The sequence below is a fragment of the Carassius carassius genome, chromosome 34, assembly GCF_963082965.1.
Source record: "Carassius carassius chromosome 34, fCarCar2.1, whole genome shotgun sequence".
Lineage (NCBI taxonomy): Eukaryota > Metazoa > Chordata > Actinopteri > Cypriniformes > Cyprinidae > Carassius > Carassius carassius.
The window spans coordinates 5,225,366-5,245,185 of NC_081788.1; the positions used below are offsets into that span (position 1 = coordinate 5,225,366).

The 19,820-nt window shown below is 37.2% G+C and overlaps 1 protein-coding gene across 1 annotated transcript in view; it reads right to left on the minus strand.

Annotated features, from left to right (window-relative positions):
* Positions 1-4,186: 4,186 nt before the first annotated feature.
* LOC132115083 (FERM domain-containing protein 3-like) overlaps positions 4,187-19,820 on the minus strand; it is a 45,251-nt gene continuing 29,617 nt past the window's right edge. The window contains exons 10-14 of the mRNA XM_059523485.1: positions 16,982-17,070; positions 11,853-11,927; positions 11,693-11,761; positions 11,230-11,354; positions 4,187-5,429 (exon numbers count right to left, since the gene is read on the minus strand). Coding sequence (XP_059379468.1) covers positions 4,783-5,429; positions 11,230-11,354; positions 11,693-11,761; positions 11,853-11,927; positions 16,982-17,070 — 1,005 coding nt within the window. The 3' untranslated portion in view covers positions 4,187-4,782. The remainder of the gene's footprint in view (positions 5,430-11,229; positions 11,355-11,692; positions 11,762-11,852; positions 11,928-16,981; positions 17,071-19,820) is intronic.

Consider the following 19,820-nt stretch of genomic DNA (forward strand, 5'->3'; position numbering starts at 1 on the left):
TGACTGAAACCCTGCACTGATTATAGAATCAAAGCCATGGAAGCGTTTTTTTTTTCTTGCACAGAATAAAAATAAATAAAAAAAGTGTTTATACCTTGCAGTACAGAGTTTTTTTTTTTTTTTTTTTTTTCTTTCTTTTTTTTTTTTTTTGAATTTACATTTTCCACCAATAAATAAAATCCTGACTTGCCACAGTTGCTAGTTTATATCTCACAATTCAGACTATTTTCCTCAAATCTGTGCTTATCTTGTATAAACATGTGTATATATATATTATATTATATATATTATATATACATATTTTTTAAAGTTTATATCTCACAGTTCAGACTTTTCTTCTCACAGTTTATATCTCACCATTTCCCTCTTTTTTCTAAAATTTGCGAGTTTATACTCCATTATTCACTCTTTTTCCTCAAATTTGCGAGTTTATCTCACCATTCACAGCTTTTCCTCAAATTTGCGAGTTTATCTCACCATTCACTCTTTTTCCACAAATTTGCGTTTATATCTTACCTTTCAGACTCTTTTTCCACAAATTTGCGAGTTTATATCTTACCTTTCAGACTCTTTTTCCTCAAATTTGCGAGTTTATATCTCACATTCAGACTCTTTTTCCTCAAATTTGCGAGTTTATATCTCACATTCAGACTCTTTTTCCTCAAATTTGCGAGTTTACATCTCACTTTCAGACTCTTTTTCCTCAAATTTGCGAGTTTATATCTCACATTCAGACTCTTTTTCCTCAAATTTGCGAGTTTATATCTCACATTCAGACTCTTTTTCCTCAAATTTGCGAGTTTATATCTCACTTTCAGACTTTTTCCTCAAATTTGCGAGTTTATATCTCACATTCAGACTCTTTTTCCTCAAATTTGCGAGTTTATATCTCACATTCAGACTCTTTTTCCTCAAATTTGCGAGTTTATATCTCACATTCAGACTCTTTTTCCTCAAATTTGCGAGTTTATATCTCACATTCAGACTCTTTTTCCTCAAATTTGCGAGTTTATGTCTCACATTCAGACTCTTTTTCCTCAAATTTGCGAGTTTATATCTCACATTCAGACTCTTTTTCCTCAAATTTGCGAGTTTATATCTCACATTCAGACTCTTTTTCCACAAATTTGTGAGTTTATATCTTACCATTCAGACTCTTTTTCCTCAAATTTGCGATTTTATATCTCACCATTCAGACTCTTCCCTCAAATTTGCAAGTTTATATCTCACATTCAGACTCTTTTTTCTCAAATTTGCAAGTTTATATCTCACCATTCAGACTCTTTCCTCAAATTTGCAAATTTATGTCTCACATTCAGACTCTTTTTCCTCAAATTTGCGAGTTTATATCTCACCATTCAGACTCTTTCCTCAAATTTGCAAATTTATGTCTCACATTCACTCTTTTTCCTCAAATTTGCGAGTTTATATCTCACCATTCAGACTCTTTTTCCTCAAATTTGCGAGTTTATATCTTACCATTCAGACTCTTTCCTCAAATTTGCAAGTTTATATCTCACATTCAGACTCTTTTTCCTCAAATTTGCGATTTTATATCTCACCATTCAGACTCTTCCCTCAAATTTGCAAGTTTATATCTCACATTCAGACTCTTTTTCCTCAAATTTGCGATTTTATATCTCACCATTCAGACTCTTCCCTCAAATTTGCAAGTTTATATCTCACATTCAGACTCTTTTTCCTCAAATTTGCGAGTTTATGTCTCACCATTCAGACTCTTTTTACTCAAATATCCGAATGTATATCTCACCATTCACTCTTTTTCCTCGAATTTGCGAGTTTATCTCACATTCACTCTTTTTCCTCAAATTTGAGAGTTTATATCTCACCATTCAGACTCTTTTTCTTCAAATTTGCGAGTTTATGTCTTATCATACAGACTCTTTTTCCTCAAATTTGCGAGTTTATATCTCACCATTCAGACTCTTTTTCCTCAAATTTGCAAGTTTATGTCTCACATTCAGACTCTTTTTCCTCAAATTTGCGAGTTTATATCTCACCATTCAGACTCTTTTTACTCAAATATCCGAATGTATATCTCACCATTCACTCTTTTTCCTCGAATTTGCGAGTTTATCTCACATTCACTCTTTTTCCTCAAATTTGAGAGTTTATATCTCACCATTCAGACTCTTTTTCTTCAAATTTGCGAGTTTATGTCTTATCATACAGACTCTTTTTCCTCAAATTTGCGAGTTTATATCTCACCATTCAGACTCTTTTTCCTCAAATTTGCAAGTTTATGTCTCACATTCAGACTCTTTTTCTTCAAATTTGCGAGTTTATGTCTTATCATACAGACTCTTTTTCCTCAAATTTGCGAGTTTATATCTCACCATTCAGACTACTTTTCCTCAAATTTCTGAATTTATATCTCACCATTCAGAATCTTTTTGCTCAAATTTGAGTTTATATCTCACCAATCAGACTCTTTCTCAAATTTGCGAGTTTATATCTCACCATTCAGACTTTTTCCTCAAATTTGCAAGTTTATATCTCACATTCACACTCTTTTTCCTCAAATTTCTGAATTTATATCTCACCAGTCAGACTCTTTTTCCTACATTTGCAAGTTTATATATAAAATTCAATTTGTCTATATCTCGCAATTATGAAGTTAAAAAAGTTAGAGTAGACCAAGATAAAAAGGTGCGATTTTACCTTTTTGTTTTGCCTTTTAATTTATTTTATCCTGTGGCAGAAACAAGCTTCCACACAAAACAAGCTTACATTAACAAAAAAATAAATAAAATAATAATAATATATATATAAAACCCAGTGTGCAAATTAAATTGGCACCTTTTTTGGGGTCAAATGGACTTAGTTTGTAAACAATTTTATTAGCCGCACTTTCATTGTTGACTTCCACAAAAAGGTACTCAAACAAAACTTATGTTATTTTACCATGTGTAATATTTCAAATTGTGGCGTTTTCATGCATCTTGTTTATGTATTTTGTGTTTATATATGTTGTGTGATTACAGTGATCAAATGTACTAGCAACATGCTGTAACATCTGCTCATGACATCTGAAGTTATGAAGAAAAAATGTTTTATAGTTTGTGCTATTCTATATAAAAACACATCACAGCATTTTAAGGTAAATTGTTGGTGATAGTAAAATTATTTCACTTCAATACCACCTACATTTTAGTGTAAATCAGTTTAAATAAGATAACTTAAGCTTTTTTGTTTTTGTTTTGTTTGTTTTTTTGCAAAAAAATATAAGTAACTGTAAGCGTCACATAAGAATTTATAAAATCTTAAAAAGAGATATTAAGTTTTAGCATGTATAGCTTGCCCTCTCTCTCATATCTCTGTGTGTTGCTCTAAAAGAGGCAGAGATTTATTTCAGTACAGTGAAATGAGGTCAGAATCTGCTCGTCTTAATGGCTGTATTTTGATTTTTAAGAAAATAAGTCTTATTTTAAGTCTAAGGCTCATTACCTGCCTGCGCCTCGTCTACATTTTGTATACTCTTCAATGTGCATTATTTGTGTTGTTATGGAGGTTGATTGAGTCAAAGACATCAAACATTTCAAACGGACTCTTCATATGAGTTTATACCAGATTTCACACTCAAACTGGCAGCAGGGTCCAAAATGAACTTTTTTACATGCATCAAATGTGAATAACAAATGGTGTTTTGTAAAAATGTTTTATAGGCCAGTTGGTTGGTTGTGTAACACATTTAAACAGTGATCCTCAATGATTATAAGTGAATCAAATCAAAGAGACACAAATAGTCTACAAAAGAAAGATTTTGCATCTACTAACAACTATAACCTCAGTGGAAAATTGTTGCATGTTGCATGAGCTAATAAGAATTGATTCTTTTCATAAATACACGTACATTGATTCCATCGACTCCTATGGCTGAAGTTGAATTTATTTGATCAATAATACAGTAAAAACATTAACACTGTGAAATGCTTTAGCTTTAAAGCTTTTTCCCCATTTTAATATATTTTAAAAAGTAATATATTCCCGTGGTGATAAAGCTGAATTTTCAGCATCATTACTTTAGACTTCAGTGTGATCATTCTAATATAATGACTTACTGCTCAAGGCACCGCTAATTATTATTATTATTAATGTTGAAAACAGTTATATTTTACCCTGATATTTTTTTTGGATACTTTAATGTACAGGAAGTTCAAAAGAACAGTGTTTATATGAAACAGAAAACTTTCTGTAATGTTATAAACGTCTTTACTGTTACTTCTGATCAAATAAATGCATCCTTGCTAATAAAATATTAGAATATATTTCATATATTAGACAGAAAGGGGGTTTATTAATAGTCGTAGGAAAACCAAAACAAAGAAAAACCTGCAAAATAACTTATAAAAATAAATTAGGAAATTCACTCACGATTGAAATATAGGGCAAAAAGTTCATTTTAGACCCTGACTGACACACGTTTATGACAACAGGCAAGTGAAATGAATGAAAATATTGAATAGGCATACATATCCATCATCAATGTTGAAATGTATAATGCTCCAATGCAATTAAATCAGCTCTGTGCTTGTCGTACACCTTTAATGAAGCTGACTTAACCATTTAAAGGCCCTTGCTGCTGTCCGCTGTCTAACCCTATGGCTAAAACACTAGACAACTACAGCTCTACTGCTTTAAAACTGCCTTCAGTACTGCTACAAGAATGCATCGGCGTGTGAATGAATAAATCCTGTGATGTAGGAGAGCAAACCTGTCCTGTCCTGTCCATTATATTCCCGTCCCCGTTCCTTGTGACCCTCAGTCGCCCCAGAGCTTCTCCGTCATGAGTTCCAGTTTGCAGAGGAACCAGCGGCGCAGGGGGCAATAGTATTCGTAGTGGAACTCCTCAAACTCAGGCGTCTGCCGGATGTCATGCAGGAACGAGATGTCCAGGTCCGACTCCAGCAACACGAGAAGGAGAGGAAGCAGAATCACGAGGAGACCCGTGGCCATCACCACTAGACGGGCGGCACTGAGAAGGCAGGCCTGCATCTGCTGCCGTCCACTCGACGGGAGGCACAGCGACTGACGAAACGCTTCTCTGGCCAGTTCCCGCTCCCTCTCGGCCTGGAGCTCCAGCTGCATCTCTGGGTCAGCATGCAGCTCCTTCAGTAGCCGCGCGGGACTCTGGAACAGCAGGTCTACGCCGCCCTGGCTCTCCTCCACCGGTGTGGGCACCACGCTGGCACACGGGCTGTACGCTGTGTCAGATATGGTGAGAGCAGCACATGCTTCATCTTCGTGGTCTACGTGTATCTCTCTCCTCTCCTCATCCGCTCTTATCCTTTTGACTCCCCCTTCTTCACATCTTTCATGAACGTGGTTTTCCCTCACCTCCACCTCCTCAGAAGTGACCGATGGTTTCAGTGGAGACAGATGAACCGAGTCTTTCAAAGCCGACAGTCCTGCAGAGTGAACAGTTGGTTGAGTAATCACTGAAAGTTCTGAAAGGGATAGTTCAGCCAAAATTGAACATTCTGTCATTGTGCACACCAAATCTGTATGACTATCTTTCTTCTGCTGAACACACAAGAATATATTTTGAAGAATGTGGGTAACCAAACAACTGACAGTAGCCATTGACTTCTATAGTATGGAAAATATATTCTGGAAGTCAATAGGTACCAGCAACTGTTTGGTTACCCACATTTTTCAAAATATCTTGTGTAAATTATGGCAGAATTTTAATTTTTGGGTGAACTGTCCCTTTAAAATTCATTTTAACACTGTTATTTCAACATTTCTTGAAGGATGTACAAGTTACTATCAGGAAACACTGTGGACGATGACATATTCATAGAATCTGATAGATTTGCAACTCTAATTGTTGAAAGCAAAAAGAGCTTTTAAAATAAAACATAAACCATTCAGATGAACAGATATTATATACTTACACACACACACACACACACACACATTTTGTTTAAAAAAATATATAATAATAAATAAAACCTAAAAATATGTCCCAAATTGACCCATATATACATATCTAACAATTTCAGAAGCAAGATTATTCACTGTTTAATTAAGTTTGCACTTCTATGAGGGAGTAAAAAACTGTAATGATTTTTTGTTTGTTGTTGTGTTTTTTTTTTTTAAGAAATGTGTACTTGGTATAAACCACAAGAATACTAATGCTTAGGAAGAATACTTATTTAGAATAATATTTTCTAAGATTTTAATACATTTTTGTTTATTAAAAACAAGTCAGAATTTTTTTTTTTATATATATATAAGAAATGGTGCATTGGCAGCTAGCTGAAATAATTAATTTCCAGTACATTTTAGGTAGCGTTATTTCAAGTTATGAAAAGGTTTTTATGGTTTTAGCTTCAGTTAACTATGATAAAACTGACTGTAAGTTATTCATGTTTTTTACACAGTTGTCATGTGATTTATTACAAGGCACAATGAAATTGAATGATTCTACAACAGCTTATATATATATATATATATATATATATATATATATATATAAATATGTAAATAAATTCTTAGGAATAATAGCTAGAATCTAGATGATATTAATATTTCATAAATATATAAAATAAAAATAACATTTAAAAAAATATGAAAATAATAATAATACTATTTGAAAGCTATTGCTCTTTTTGGGTTTATGTTGTGTGTGTGTTTATCCAGCAGTCGAGAGCACGGCTGTGTAAGTCTAAATATAGCCCCAGCTGCCTGACTAGTGTGGATTAAGACAAGTCTCCTGGCTGAGATGTCAGTGACGTCGATGCTCCTACACACACTCACGTAACCATCCTCTCACTTCACAATGATACTTATACTATCAAAAAACAATTCACGTCTCTTCAGATCAAACTGGATTGTTGCATGAAAAGCATGGTGAATTCCACACTCGGTAACTGAATGATCCGTCATTGACAGGATGTACCAAATTTCAGGGCATCAGCACTGACAGCCAATTATCAGTCCTGAAATGTGAGAGTAGTCAAACTAATTGGATAATCATGAGTTATCTATTGAACAGCTTCTACAGAAACACACTTAAGTGAGAAGATGTAGGCATATGGGCAAAGAGAAGATGTCACCATAGCGACACATAAAGAGCCATTTAGCCCAGGAGGAGGCAACAGTCGTCACTAGCAACAGACATCATGGCTACTGTGGCAACAGTTAGATGCAACAATAACTAAACAAGAGGGTGATGTTCTTAAACACGGTGAAAGAGAGAAAAAGAAAAGAAAAGAATGTCATTTGACACAAAAGTTGATATGCCCTCCTCTCATATGATGTGTCATAACAGCAAAGCACAGAGAAATTGATTTTTTATTCCATTTTCTAAAGAAAATGGTTTGTCTACGCAAAAAAAAGGTAATGCATTTGAATGCTTTTATTTGAAACTACAAATATGTTAATTACTTTATCATTTCTTCATTTTTTGTAAGCCAAAGTGTAATGATTTCATTTTATGGCCCAATCCCTAATATTTACATCTCCATTTAAATTAGTCATAGTCCCTGTCGTCTGATGAAACATATATCATCATTACTCATTATTTTATGGTACATTTCACTCATTTAACTTAAGTAAATTAATAAATGAAAATGTATCAGTGTAAGTCTGTCCTTTCCGTGAAAACTAAGCTCCTGAAATGCTGAGCACAAAAGAAGATATTCTGAAGAATGTGGGTAACCGAACGGATGATGGTCACCATTGACTTCCACAGTATGGAAAAATACCCTACTTTTTGTGAAAGATAGGATAAACACATCTTCCTGGGTGTTTAATGTTTAAATAGGGTCTTGCGTGACACCTTGAAATGTTAATGTCAAGCTTAGAGGGGCCATAGTATAAATACAAACACTATGGAAGTCACTGACTACCATCAACTGTTACATTCTTCAAAATATCTTCTTTTGTGCTCAACAGAATTTTCATTTTTGAGTGAACTTTCAATTGAATTCAAGTTCTCATGCAATTGTAGTATTATGTTTATGCTGTGTTTAATTGAATCAGTTATTTAATTATTCCTGCTGTTCAAGAGTTAAAGAATCAAGAGTTTTCTGCTGCTTTAAAATAATAGATCACCAAGAAATGAAAAGTCTGTCATCATTTACCCATCCTCATGTCTTTCCAAACCTGTATGGCTTACTTGTTTCTGCAGAAAACAGAAGATATTCTGAATAATGTTGGTAACCGGACAGTTTAAGTGACCGACTTCAACTGAACGGACAAAAAAAACACATCGGACGGTTTTCAGAATATATTATTTTTTAACATTCGAAAACAACTTTGGAATGATATGAGGTAAGTAAATGGATGACACATTTTTCACCAACTCTTTAAAGTTTTCAGGATGATGCAAATTGCTATTCAATGCAGAAATGAAGTAGGAATGATCCTGCATCTAGTCCACCTTTACAGTCACCATGTTAGATGCCAACACTGGTAAATCATCATGTCGGCAGGACTTTGGGAGCTTCCATACCGGTTCCTGAGATGCGATCTCCGTGGCCGAGCAGCCGCACATAGACGTCTCGTGCCGTGTAGTTGGCCATCCGGAGCTGCAGGTTGTGACGTGTGGTGATCTTCACCTGACAGCGCAGGGCATCTGCTCGCTCCTCTAAACTCTCATCCACATCCTGCTCCTCCCGTAGACCTTCCTCAGCAACCGTTTCACGACCCACCACACGCTCCTCCTGCTCTCTGAAAACCTCCATATCTGAAGCTCCCTCTCAATACACAGTGGCCTTCTCACGGGTCCTGCTGGCTTAAATGATGTCAAACACTGTCTCTGACACTCCTGGGTGGGTTAAGTCTCATAGGATGGGGTCCTGCCAGCCCCTTTACTTCACCGGATAGCGGACATGTGAACAAAGTCGGGGCATTAAGGCCGGATCAGCCCAAATGCAGGATGAGCTATTTATACAGCATCAGTCACAGCAGAAGGCTTTGCTAATCACAGCGGCCGGTTATGAAGAAAAGATCCAGTCCGGAGTACAGTACAGCTAGCAGACATCACACATATCCGGCTTTCAGATGTCCTCCTGTAGACCCCGAACAACCTCTGACTCCTTTTATTATTTTATTAATACTCCATGACCAGATATTAATGGAATACTAGAGCAGAATATTGTTCCCCTCCACTGGAATATTCTGGGATCATTACAAGCTAAGCCCATTTGATAGTATTTTATGCATAATGTTGATTACCAAGAAAAAATTCAACCTGTCCCTTCTTTTCTTTACAAAAACAAAGGCAAAAGCTGAGTTTATGGTGAGGTACTTCCATGTGAAAAAGAACAAAACAGTTCTTATTACAGAAATGATGTACTTTAACAATATACATTAGTGAGAGCTAATTATGTGACACTTAATTGTACAGTTTATTATCTGCAATAAAATGAAAATATATAATAGTTTACATTTATATTAAATGCAATGAGTTGAACTTAAGAGTGGTTTTTGACACATTTAAGTAGGACTTAAATACATCTTTATATGTAATTTCATAATTGTATTGTCCTTGAAATATGATTAAATTGTACTGTTGAATGTACTGACAAGCATTTATGTTTAACTAAAATATACTTTAATGTCATTGTTATTGAAACTTGTACGTCATGCATGTACATATAATCCAGTTATATGTTTATAAGGAAGTTGAAATTTTGTACATTACTTTTAATATTTGAAATACACCACAAGTGCACATTTAATACCATTAAGGGCACTTCTTTTTCACCATTGCCTCTCACAAGTAAATGTAAAGTTTGTATATAAAAATTAAAAGCATATTAATTCTTAGCAATGCATATTACTAATCAAAAAGTTTTAATATTTTTACTGTAGGAAATTTACTAAATATTTAAATATCTAATATTTTCTTTATTTAATATCCTATAGATTTTTGGTATAAAAGAAAAATCTATAATTTTGACCCATTCAGTATTTTTTGGGCCGTTGCTAAAAATATCCCCCAGCAACTTAAGACTGGTTTTGTGCTCCAGGGTCACAATTGGTTTATTTAAATCAAAAGCCATGTTGATGTCACTTGCTTGAGTTGTAAATTTCCACTCTTAAAAAGCCAGAAGCTTCTTTAGCAGCCAGGTTTTCAAGTATAAGTCACTGCTGTCCTGGGTGGAAACTGAAATAAAGTTTGATCAACTCAATCCCCAGTGATTCGGTACTGCACAAAAACACTAAAAATCATACCAGAAAGATGAAATGAAGAAAAAAAAAAATTCTAATTTACATGAAGAGTAGCTAAATAAGTTTATAGGGCATTTCTGTTGTTTAAATTTTTTTTAAAAAAGTTTAAAATTAGTAAAATAAACTAGTTTATTCCAATCTCTTTCTATGATCAATATGAACACTTTAAAAATGATCACAATTTTAACGGTAAAAGAAAAAAAATACTGGTTAGTAGCAAGTTTCTTAACTATATATGGTGAAAAACTATAATAAATCTAATGAGACATTTAATGTAACGTTTGGAAATTAGCAATTACAAGTCATAATAATTGTTCGAGCAGTTCTAGCAACCACATTTGCCGGATTTTAACTGTAAATTTCACTACTTCTTAAAGTGTAGAAGTGATAGCCTGTTTTAGCAAGCACATTGTTTTCATTCAGGATGGGCAAAGGGTCAGTATGACATTCAGTCTTTAAAAGCTTGTCCTGTCCTCTGGTAACTTTATCTGTGAAGGGCTTAGCATTGATGAAGCAGCCTCAGGTCTCCTCACATGGACTCCACGTCTTCATCACGTGAAACGCTCTAGTCCTGCTCCTCCTTCACTCGGCCTCAATGATTACAGTTTAAACAGCTAATTGATTCAGTTTACAGACTTCATTAAACCAGCAACTTCTATCTTCATAATCATGTGTATTTGTGTGTCACTGCTTCAACACACTCCCAATCAGCTCAAGCCTGAGCAGGCCTTGTATTAATCACTGCAAACATGCTGTCTGCTGGGAGATTCACAAGTATTTTTAAAGCTCTGAATGGAGTCTCTACAGATAGCAGCAGCTCATCGGCTCAATCTGAACAGGTCCCTGGAGAACTGAGGGTGTTATACCTGGCAACACTGTCTGTTTTAAAGGAGTCTCATGAATGGATCAGAATCATATTTGTTAGTATTAATTTAAGGTACTTTTCATTTTTTTTTAGAGCTAAAGATCTTTACAGGGGAGGAAGATGCACTGTTCGTGTGTGTATGTATGCAGGTGTGTTACCGTTGTTTGCGGAGGAGTCTCTGTTCTCCCTGCAGGAGCTCAATGCTGGTAGGAGAGGCTCCATGTTCATTATCAGCTGTTTATGACTGAGTGAAGTAAAGCTTTTGCATTGACCAAACTGAGACCTGAAACAGCCATAGAAACAGACACTTAGACAAAAATGTTAAGACACGAACTTCTGAAGTGACAGTCAAATCGCTAATTTTTTTTTTTTTAAGTATGACTAGACATAATATACATTTAAAATGTTTACACAAATGTACATATTAAGTGAATTAATTCCCATCGCACACAGAATTTATATTAAATTGCTGTGCATTTATGAATTTTGTTTTGTAAATGTATCATTTTTTCGGCTGATCTGGCTCCATAATACTGTGGTCATTTTGAACCATATGAACAGCCTGAAGTAAGTGAAGTGTGGAGAAGTGAGAAGTAGGATATACTTCAAATGGAGGCTGACCTGTGTACAACAGGAGGATCTCTCTGAATCTTTGAACTGGCTTCAATGACTTCTTTAGCCACACGACCACTGGAATCAAACCAGAAACAAATATGTTAAATAATAATACCAGCAAGTTTGACATAAGGTTCACTTCCATCAGATAAGCATGCGATCTCACCTGTAGCGAAATCTGCTTCCCTTGAAAATTATATTGCTGCTGGACACAGTCTTGATCTGACTGGACTTTGCACATCTACAGTAAATGAGAGAAAAAGCAGTAAACAAACACTTAGTTATTTAGGCTTAAAATGGGTCGCTTAGACTTCAGTCTCTCTTGTGTCCCATCAACTACTTTCACATTAAAACTTTTCACAATTGCATTTTTAAAGGAGTTTTGCATTTTTATTCTGCTACTGAAAATATACAGTGTTCTAATTTCTGTTTAATACTCTTTGCTTTATATTAAATTCATCTATCAGAAATCAGCACATAATTTTCTCACATAATCAGTAAGCATATACAGCGTGGCCTGACTATTAAAAGCAGTTTGTGATTGACTGAATGGTGTGTGTGTGTTAATATGAAGCCAGTGTTGTTGTTTGACAGAGGCAGGCCTGCTGTCTGGCTGGCATTTAAGCTCTTAATTAAAGGACTTTCAACAGTAACGTGACACCACTCACACAGAGTAACTAGAGACAGAGAAAGACATCGAGGCACTTATATCAGGATCATTCTCAGCTAACCGTGCCATCTGTGTGCTAGGTTTGTCCCAATGACCTCATACTGATATAATTACCAGAACTTAGTCACATTACTATATACATGTAACTCTGTGAAATGTATATGTAAAAATGCATATTTAAAGCCTTCATTGAAACTTAATTTAAATTTCACTTTAACATATTTAACATACGTATTTTCTGTTCAACTCCGTTATGTCGACATGTCCACTTTTTTTAAATGAGTGAAATCATAAAACATTAGAACAAAGGTACGTTTGAATTACATTCCCTATTCTATTATTTTTACAGTTATATCTGTCACGATCACTTTGTGATGAACGAGGAGAAACAGGAGAATACTTTGATTAGAATTTAATCCAACAAGCAATGGGATACAGACACTGGAACTTTGAAAGACAATTAACAGCCAACGCTAGAAACAGGGAAAGTGCGCCCTGGTACAGGATGGAGACACCGGAGGCATCCAGGGCGGATCAGGGATCTCAGGGGGCCATGGCGGGACATGCAGTCCAGGGTGCCATAGCAGAGCACAGTTCAGGGCACCATGGCGGAGCAGGTAGTTCGGGGCGCCATGTGGGACAGGCAGACTAAAAAGCCATTGGCGTAGCAGGCTGTTCAGGGTGCCATGGTGGAGCCGACAGTTCAAGAGGCCATGGAGGAGCAAGGAATTTAGGAGGTCATGGCGGATCATACAGTTTAGGTGACTATGGCGAAACAGGGACGTCGGGGAGTCATGATGGAATAGGGAACACAGAAGGCCATGGCTGGATGGCCTCCGTGGCCTTGACCTCGCCACACGGCCCATGTACTATGGATGGATCCATACTACCCTTCTACCCACAAAAAATAATTCCTTAGAGAGAATTTCGTCTTTAGTGGCCCTCCCTGGCCATGACTTGGGGACTGGAGCTCTCCTTGGTTGGACATGGGAACTACAGCCCTTTCTGTGCTACATTTGGAGATTGGAGCTCTCCTTGGCTGGAGCCGACACTGGAGCGAGCTCTGGGGCTGGAGCCGACACTGGAGCGAGCTCTGGGGCTGGTGCCCATACTGGAGCGAGCTCTGGGGCTGGTGCCGACACTGGAGCAAGCTCTGGGGCTGGAGCCGACACTTGAGCGAGCTCTGGGGCTGGAGCCGACACTGGAGCGAGCTCTGGGGCTGGTGCCGACACTGGAGCGAGCTCTGGGGCTGGAGCCGATACTGGAGCGAGCTCTGGGGCTGGTGCCGACACTGGAGCGAGCTCTGGGGCTGGAGCCGACACTTGAGCGAGCTCTGAGGCTGGAGCCGACACTGGAGCGAGCTCTGGGGCTGGTGCCGACACTGGAGCGAGCTCTGGGGCTGGAGCCGACACTTGAGCGAGCTCTGGGGCTGGTGCCGACACTGGAGCGAGCTCTGGGGCTGGTGCCGACACTGGAGCGAGCTCTGGGGCTGGAGCCGACACTGGAGCGAGCTCTGGGGCTGGAGCCGACACTGGAGCGAGCTCTGGGGCTGGAGCCGACACTGGAGTGAGCTCTGGGGCTGGAGCCGACACTGGAGCGAGCTCTGGGGCTGGAGCCGACACTTGAGCGAGCTCTGGGGCTGGAGCCGACAATGGAGCGAGCTCTGGGGCTGGAGCCGACACTGGAGCGAGCTCTGGGGCTGGTGCCCATACTGGAGCGAGCTCTGGGGCTGGAGCCGACAATGGAGCGAGCTCTGGGGCTGGAGCCGACACTGGAGCGAGCTCTGGGGCTGGAGCCGACACTGGAGCGAGCTCTGGGGCTGGAGCCGACACTGGAGCGAGCTCTGGGGCTGGAGCCGACACTGGAGCGAGTGATTGGCCAGTGGCATCTGTTGAGCGATTCCCTTATCCAGACCACTCCAGAAACAGTCCACAAGAGCCCTACGGTCAAGGGAAGTCTGTGTGGAGCAGGTGAGGAATTCCCTGATGTAAACTTCCAGGGGACGGCCATCTTGATAAATAGAAAATAACTGCTCCAACTAAATAAAAAAATTAAAAGAAAACTGGGAGAAGGGGCCCCGCTTACTGTCTTGGCCAGCTGTTCTGTCACTCTGGGAGGAACGAGATACAAAAACTGGAACTTTGGATGACAATTAACAGCCGACGCTAGAAACAGGGAAACATACGGCTCAAGTAGACAAGGAAACTAAAGAGGGAACACCTGGAAACAATGAATATGTTGACATGAGGGAAAACACAGCTTGAACCAAGTAAACATAATGAGAACAGGAACAGGAAACGTGACCAAAAAAGGGAAACAGGAACTAAGACGGGGTAAAACAAGGAAACACATGTCCACAACAGTGACAATATTCTCCTCATTGCTGCATTAGTCCATAAAAATGATATATATTTATTTATATATTTATTATTTATTTATTTATTGAGGCAGTGATTTAATAAGAAATTCCACATTGTTCACCAGATATATTCGATAATAATAATGTATGCATTTATTTGATCATAAAATCAGTACAACCCGAATTCCGGAAAAGTTGGGACGTTTTTTAAATTTTAATGAATTGAAAACTAAAGGAATTTAAAATCACATGAGCCAATATTTTATTCACAATAGAACATAGATAACGTAGCAAATGTTTAAACTGAGAAATTTTACACTTTTATCCACTTAATTAGCTCATTTAAAATTTAATGCCTGCTACAGGTCTCAAAAAAGTTGGCACGGGGGCAACAAATGGCTAAAAAAGCAAGCAGTTTTGAAAAGATTCAGCTAGGAGAACATCTAGTAATTGATATCAGGTCTGTAACATGATTAGCTATAAAAGCTTTGTCTTAGAGAAGCAGAGTCTCTCAGAAGTAAAGATGGGCAGAGGCTCTCCAATCTGTGAAAGACTGCGTAAAAAAATTGTGGAAAACTTTAAAAACAATGTTCCTCAACGTCAAATTGCAAAGGCTTTGCAAATCTCATCATCTACAGTGCATAACATCATCAAAAGATTCAGAGAAACTGGAGAAATCTCTGTGCGTAAGGGACAAGGCCGGAGACCTTTATTGGATGCCCGTGGTCTTCGGGCTCTCAGACGACACTGCATCACTCATCGGCATGATTGTGTCAATGACATTACTAAATGGGCACAGGAATACTTTCAGAAACCACTGTCGGTAAACACAATCCGCCGTGCCATCAGCAGATGCCAACTAAAGCTCTATCATGCAAAAAGGAAGCCATATGTGAACATGGTCCAGAAGCGCCGTCGTGTCCTGTGGGCCAAGGCTCATTTAAAATGGACTATTTCAAAGTGGAATAGTGTTTTATGGTCAGACGAGTCCAAATTTGACATTCTTGTTGGAAATCACGGACGCCGTGTCCTCCGGGCTAAAGAGGAGGGAGACCTTCCAGCATGTTATCAGCGTTCAGTTCAAAAGCCAGCATCTCTGATGGTATGGGGGTGCATAAGTGCATACGGTATGGGCAGCTTGCATGTTTTGGAAGGCTCTGTGAATGCTGAAAGGTATATAAAGGTTTTAGAGCAACATATGCTTCCCTCCAAACAACGTCTATTTCAGGGAAGGCCTTGTTTATTTCAGCAGGACAATGCAAAACCACATACTGCAGCTATAACAACAGCATGGCTTCGTCGTAGAAGAGTCCGGGTGCTAACCTGGCCTACCTGCAGTCCAGACCTTTCACCTATAGAGAACATTTGGCGCATCATTAAACGAAAAATACGTCAAAGACGACCACGAACTCTTCAGCAGCTGGAAATCTATATAAGGCAAGAATGGAACCAAATTCCAACAGCAAAACTCCAGCAACTCATAGCCTCAATGCCCAGACGTCTTCAAACTGTTTTGAAAAGAAAAGGAGATGCTACACCATGGTAAACATGCCCCGTCCCAACTATTTTGAGACCTGTAGCAGAAATCAAAATTGAAATGAGCTCATTTTGTGCATAAAATTTTAAACTTTCTCAGTTTAAACATTTGTTACGTTATCTATGTTCTATTGTGAATAAAATATTGGCTCATGTGATTTAAAAGTCTTTTAGTTTTCATTTTATTAAAATTAAAAAAACGTCCCAACTTTTCCGGAATTCGGGTTGTAATATTTTAATATGTTATTACATTTTAAAATTATTGTTTTAAATTTGAATATATTTTAAAATGTAATTTATTCAAGTGATGGCTAAAGTGAATTTTCAGCATCATTACTCCATCACTGCCAAATAAACATTTCTAATTATTATTATTATGATGAAGACAGTTATGAAATTTTTGTGGAAACCGCGATTTTATTTTGAGGATTCTTTATTGAATAGAAAATTTTAAACCACAGCATTTATTTATAATAGCATTCTTTCATAACATTATACAAATATTTACTGTCATTATTGATAAATTAAATGCATGCTTATTAAATGACATGATTAATTTTTTTTTTTTTTTTTTAAATCATACTGACCCCAAACTTTTGAATGGTATTGCATAAAAAGACCAAAACATATGCTGCATAGAAAGAAACACATCCAGAGTGTGTGTGTGTGTGTGAGAGAGAGAGAGAGAGAGAGAGAGAGAGAGAGAGAGAGAGAAAAGTAGGACTCCTACTTGTAAAAAGCCTGGTTTTCCACAGCACATTTCCACAGGTGCTTGCAGGATGCTGGTGTGCATGTGTGGAACGTCAGAACCAGTTTCTTCTGCAGACAGATGAAAAGAAAGAATGAATAATTGAAGTGTGGAACAGCAAAGGTAGATACAATTATCTTAAGTGAACAGGGATGTCAAAGCAACTGAAGACATAAAAAAATTACACAAAGATGGAATCTGAGCACAATGTCATAAATAATGAGAGCTGAACAAAATGCTGACCCAAATCTGTGTGCATGTTAGTGAGAGTGAGTTTGCGGGAAGCAGGGCGGCTTTACCGGGAACAGAGAAGGGAATATGAGAATACGGATCAATAACAACACATCATAATGGCACAGTCAGTCAACCCACTAGAGACACTTTGACTGGAATAAACACAATGTACACAATACTTATTAACCTTCATTTACACGATAGATGCAATGGGTTTTAAAAGAACCAACATTAGTGTAATAAATGAAAAAAAATTATGGGCAGCTGCATCACTGTGACTCGACAAAGACTGTGGCGTTACTCACAACATGAAGAAAGTCTCGAATGGCCAGTAAAGATTACATTTAATATGAATAACAATAAACAATTCTCTGAATTAACATAGTTCACTAGACTGGTATTTGTATGTGTTTATATCAGTTTAGTGGTTTGTAAAAACTCAAGTGTGTGTGTTTATGTTTTGAATTAATCCAAATCTGCTATCAGTTTTATATTTTAGCATTAATACACCATACAGATGGTGATATACTGGGAATGTAACTAGAGGTTGTTGTTAAGACCTTGGGCTGTGACGATCTTCACACACCGTCAGAAAAAAAGGTACAAAATCTGTCAGTGGTGCAGTACATTTTCAAAACATAAATGTATCATTTATGTGTATCTTTTAAAGTACTATTAAAAAAACTTTGAAGTACTAATAAGCACCATTTAGGGGTGACTGAAGTATAGAAATGCACTTTTTGAAAAGATACCACCCCAGTGACACTTTTGTACTTTTTTAAACAGTTACTACATAATAAATATCTCAGGCTCAAGGTGCATTTATTTGATCAGAAAATACAGTAATATTTTGTGAAATATTGTTACAATTTAAAATGACCATTTCTATTGTAATATGTTATAAAACATAATTTATTTCTGAGATGCAATGCTGAATTTTCAGCATCATTCCTCCAGTCTTCAGTCTCATGTGATCCTTCAGAAATCATTTTAATATGCTGATTTGCTGCTCAAGAAACCTTTATTATCATTTCTTAATATTTTATGGAAACCATTATCATTTTTTCAGGATTCTTTGATGAGTAGAATGTATATATATTTAAAAAAAAACAGCATTTAATATATATATTACAATATATAACAATTTAAAGGTATTTCCTGTCACTTTGGATTAATTTAATGCATCCTTGCTCAATAGAAGTATGAATTTCTTTTGAACAGTAGTGCACACAATCAAATAAAGAGATGATTCCACAACATAAATGGTAGTATATCATGTATTTTATCACAACTCAGGAATGAACTGGTTTATAATAACAGTCACATTTAGGATTAATGAGAGGACCAAAGTTACATCAGCGCTGTAATGAAAATGTATAGTGGGTATTGTTTTCTATTGGGTCGATATGTGTCGGATTCCTGCTTCTTATTCTGCTGAAAATATACTGCTGAACGTTCACAAAGAGATTACAGTCACGTCTTTAAAACAAAAGTAAATGTCAGAGTGCTCACCCCACCTATGACAAGAGACAGTCCACTGCTCATCTCATCGCACTAAACTAACTGGGATTACAAGCTGTGACACACAGTGACATCAGATGTAGAAACAATATTTAGTTCCCACTTCAGTTCCCAGGACATCTACAAAATGTATTAAAATGCTGATGAAAGAAAGAAAGAAAGATAGATGGAAAGAAAGAAAGCACATTTATTCTGTGGCACTTAAAAAATGTGAATTTGGCACCTAGTTTTGTTTCTTATAGGAGCCAATGGCTTCTGAAATGATTTTTTTTATTTTTTTTATTTCAGTCCTGTCCTGTAAATCAATGTGATTTTTTTTTTTTTTGCCAATGTTGTTCTACAGATGCAAAAAATAGTAATAGCACAAATTTCCTCATTATGCCTCAAAATTTGAGGAATAATTCATGTGAGGAGCGCAAACGTTGCTGGTTATGTAAGAAGTCTCTAAGCTCTGTTCAATTGCCTGACTCTAAGTATATGAATAATAATTGAGAAATCATTCTGTGAGATTTGAGTAGCAGAACAGGTCAGCCGTTGCTCATCCTCTCAGGATAGTGAAAAGTGTACACTCCAACACTTAGAATAGTGTGTATCACAGACAGGCGTGTGCACGTGTGTGGGAAACAAAGTCACATGTCCAGTATAAGTAAAGGCACACACATCCTTTTCAAGTGTGTGTGAACATGCAGAGAGGGCCAGACTTCAGTGAGAACAGCACACAATGATTCTCCCTGTTCACATCCAAAATCAACCCACTTTCAATCAACTTTCAGGCTTGCATGGGTCGTGACCCAGACAGGCGATGACAGTGTATAGAATTAACCAATCACACACACACACAGTTCTAGACATCCAACAACACTTTAGTTTCATACCGCCCATATAATATGCATAACTTCACAAGCAACAATATATGTATGTATTCAAGTTTTCCAAGACAGAGAGAAAGAAAAAACTGTTGCATTTTTAGCTTATTTTAATGCTGCACAATTGTATATAAATCAAGTTCACTAGTATAATCGTGTCTGTTACAGCAATGCATTTAGAGTCAGTCCCAAAAAGAAGC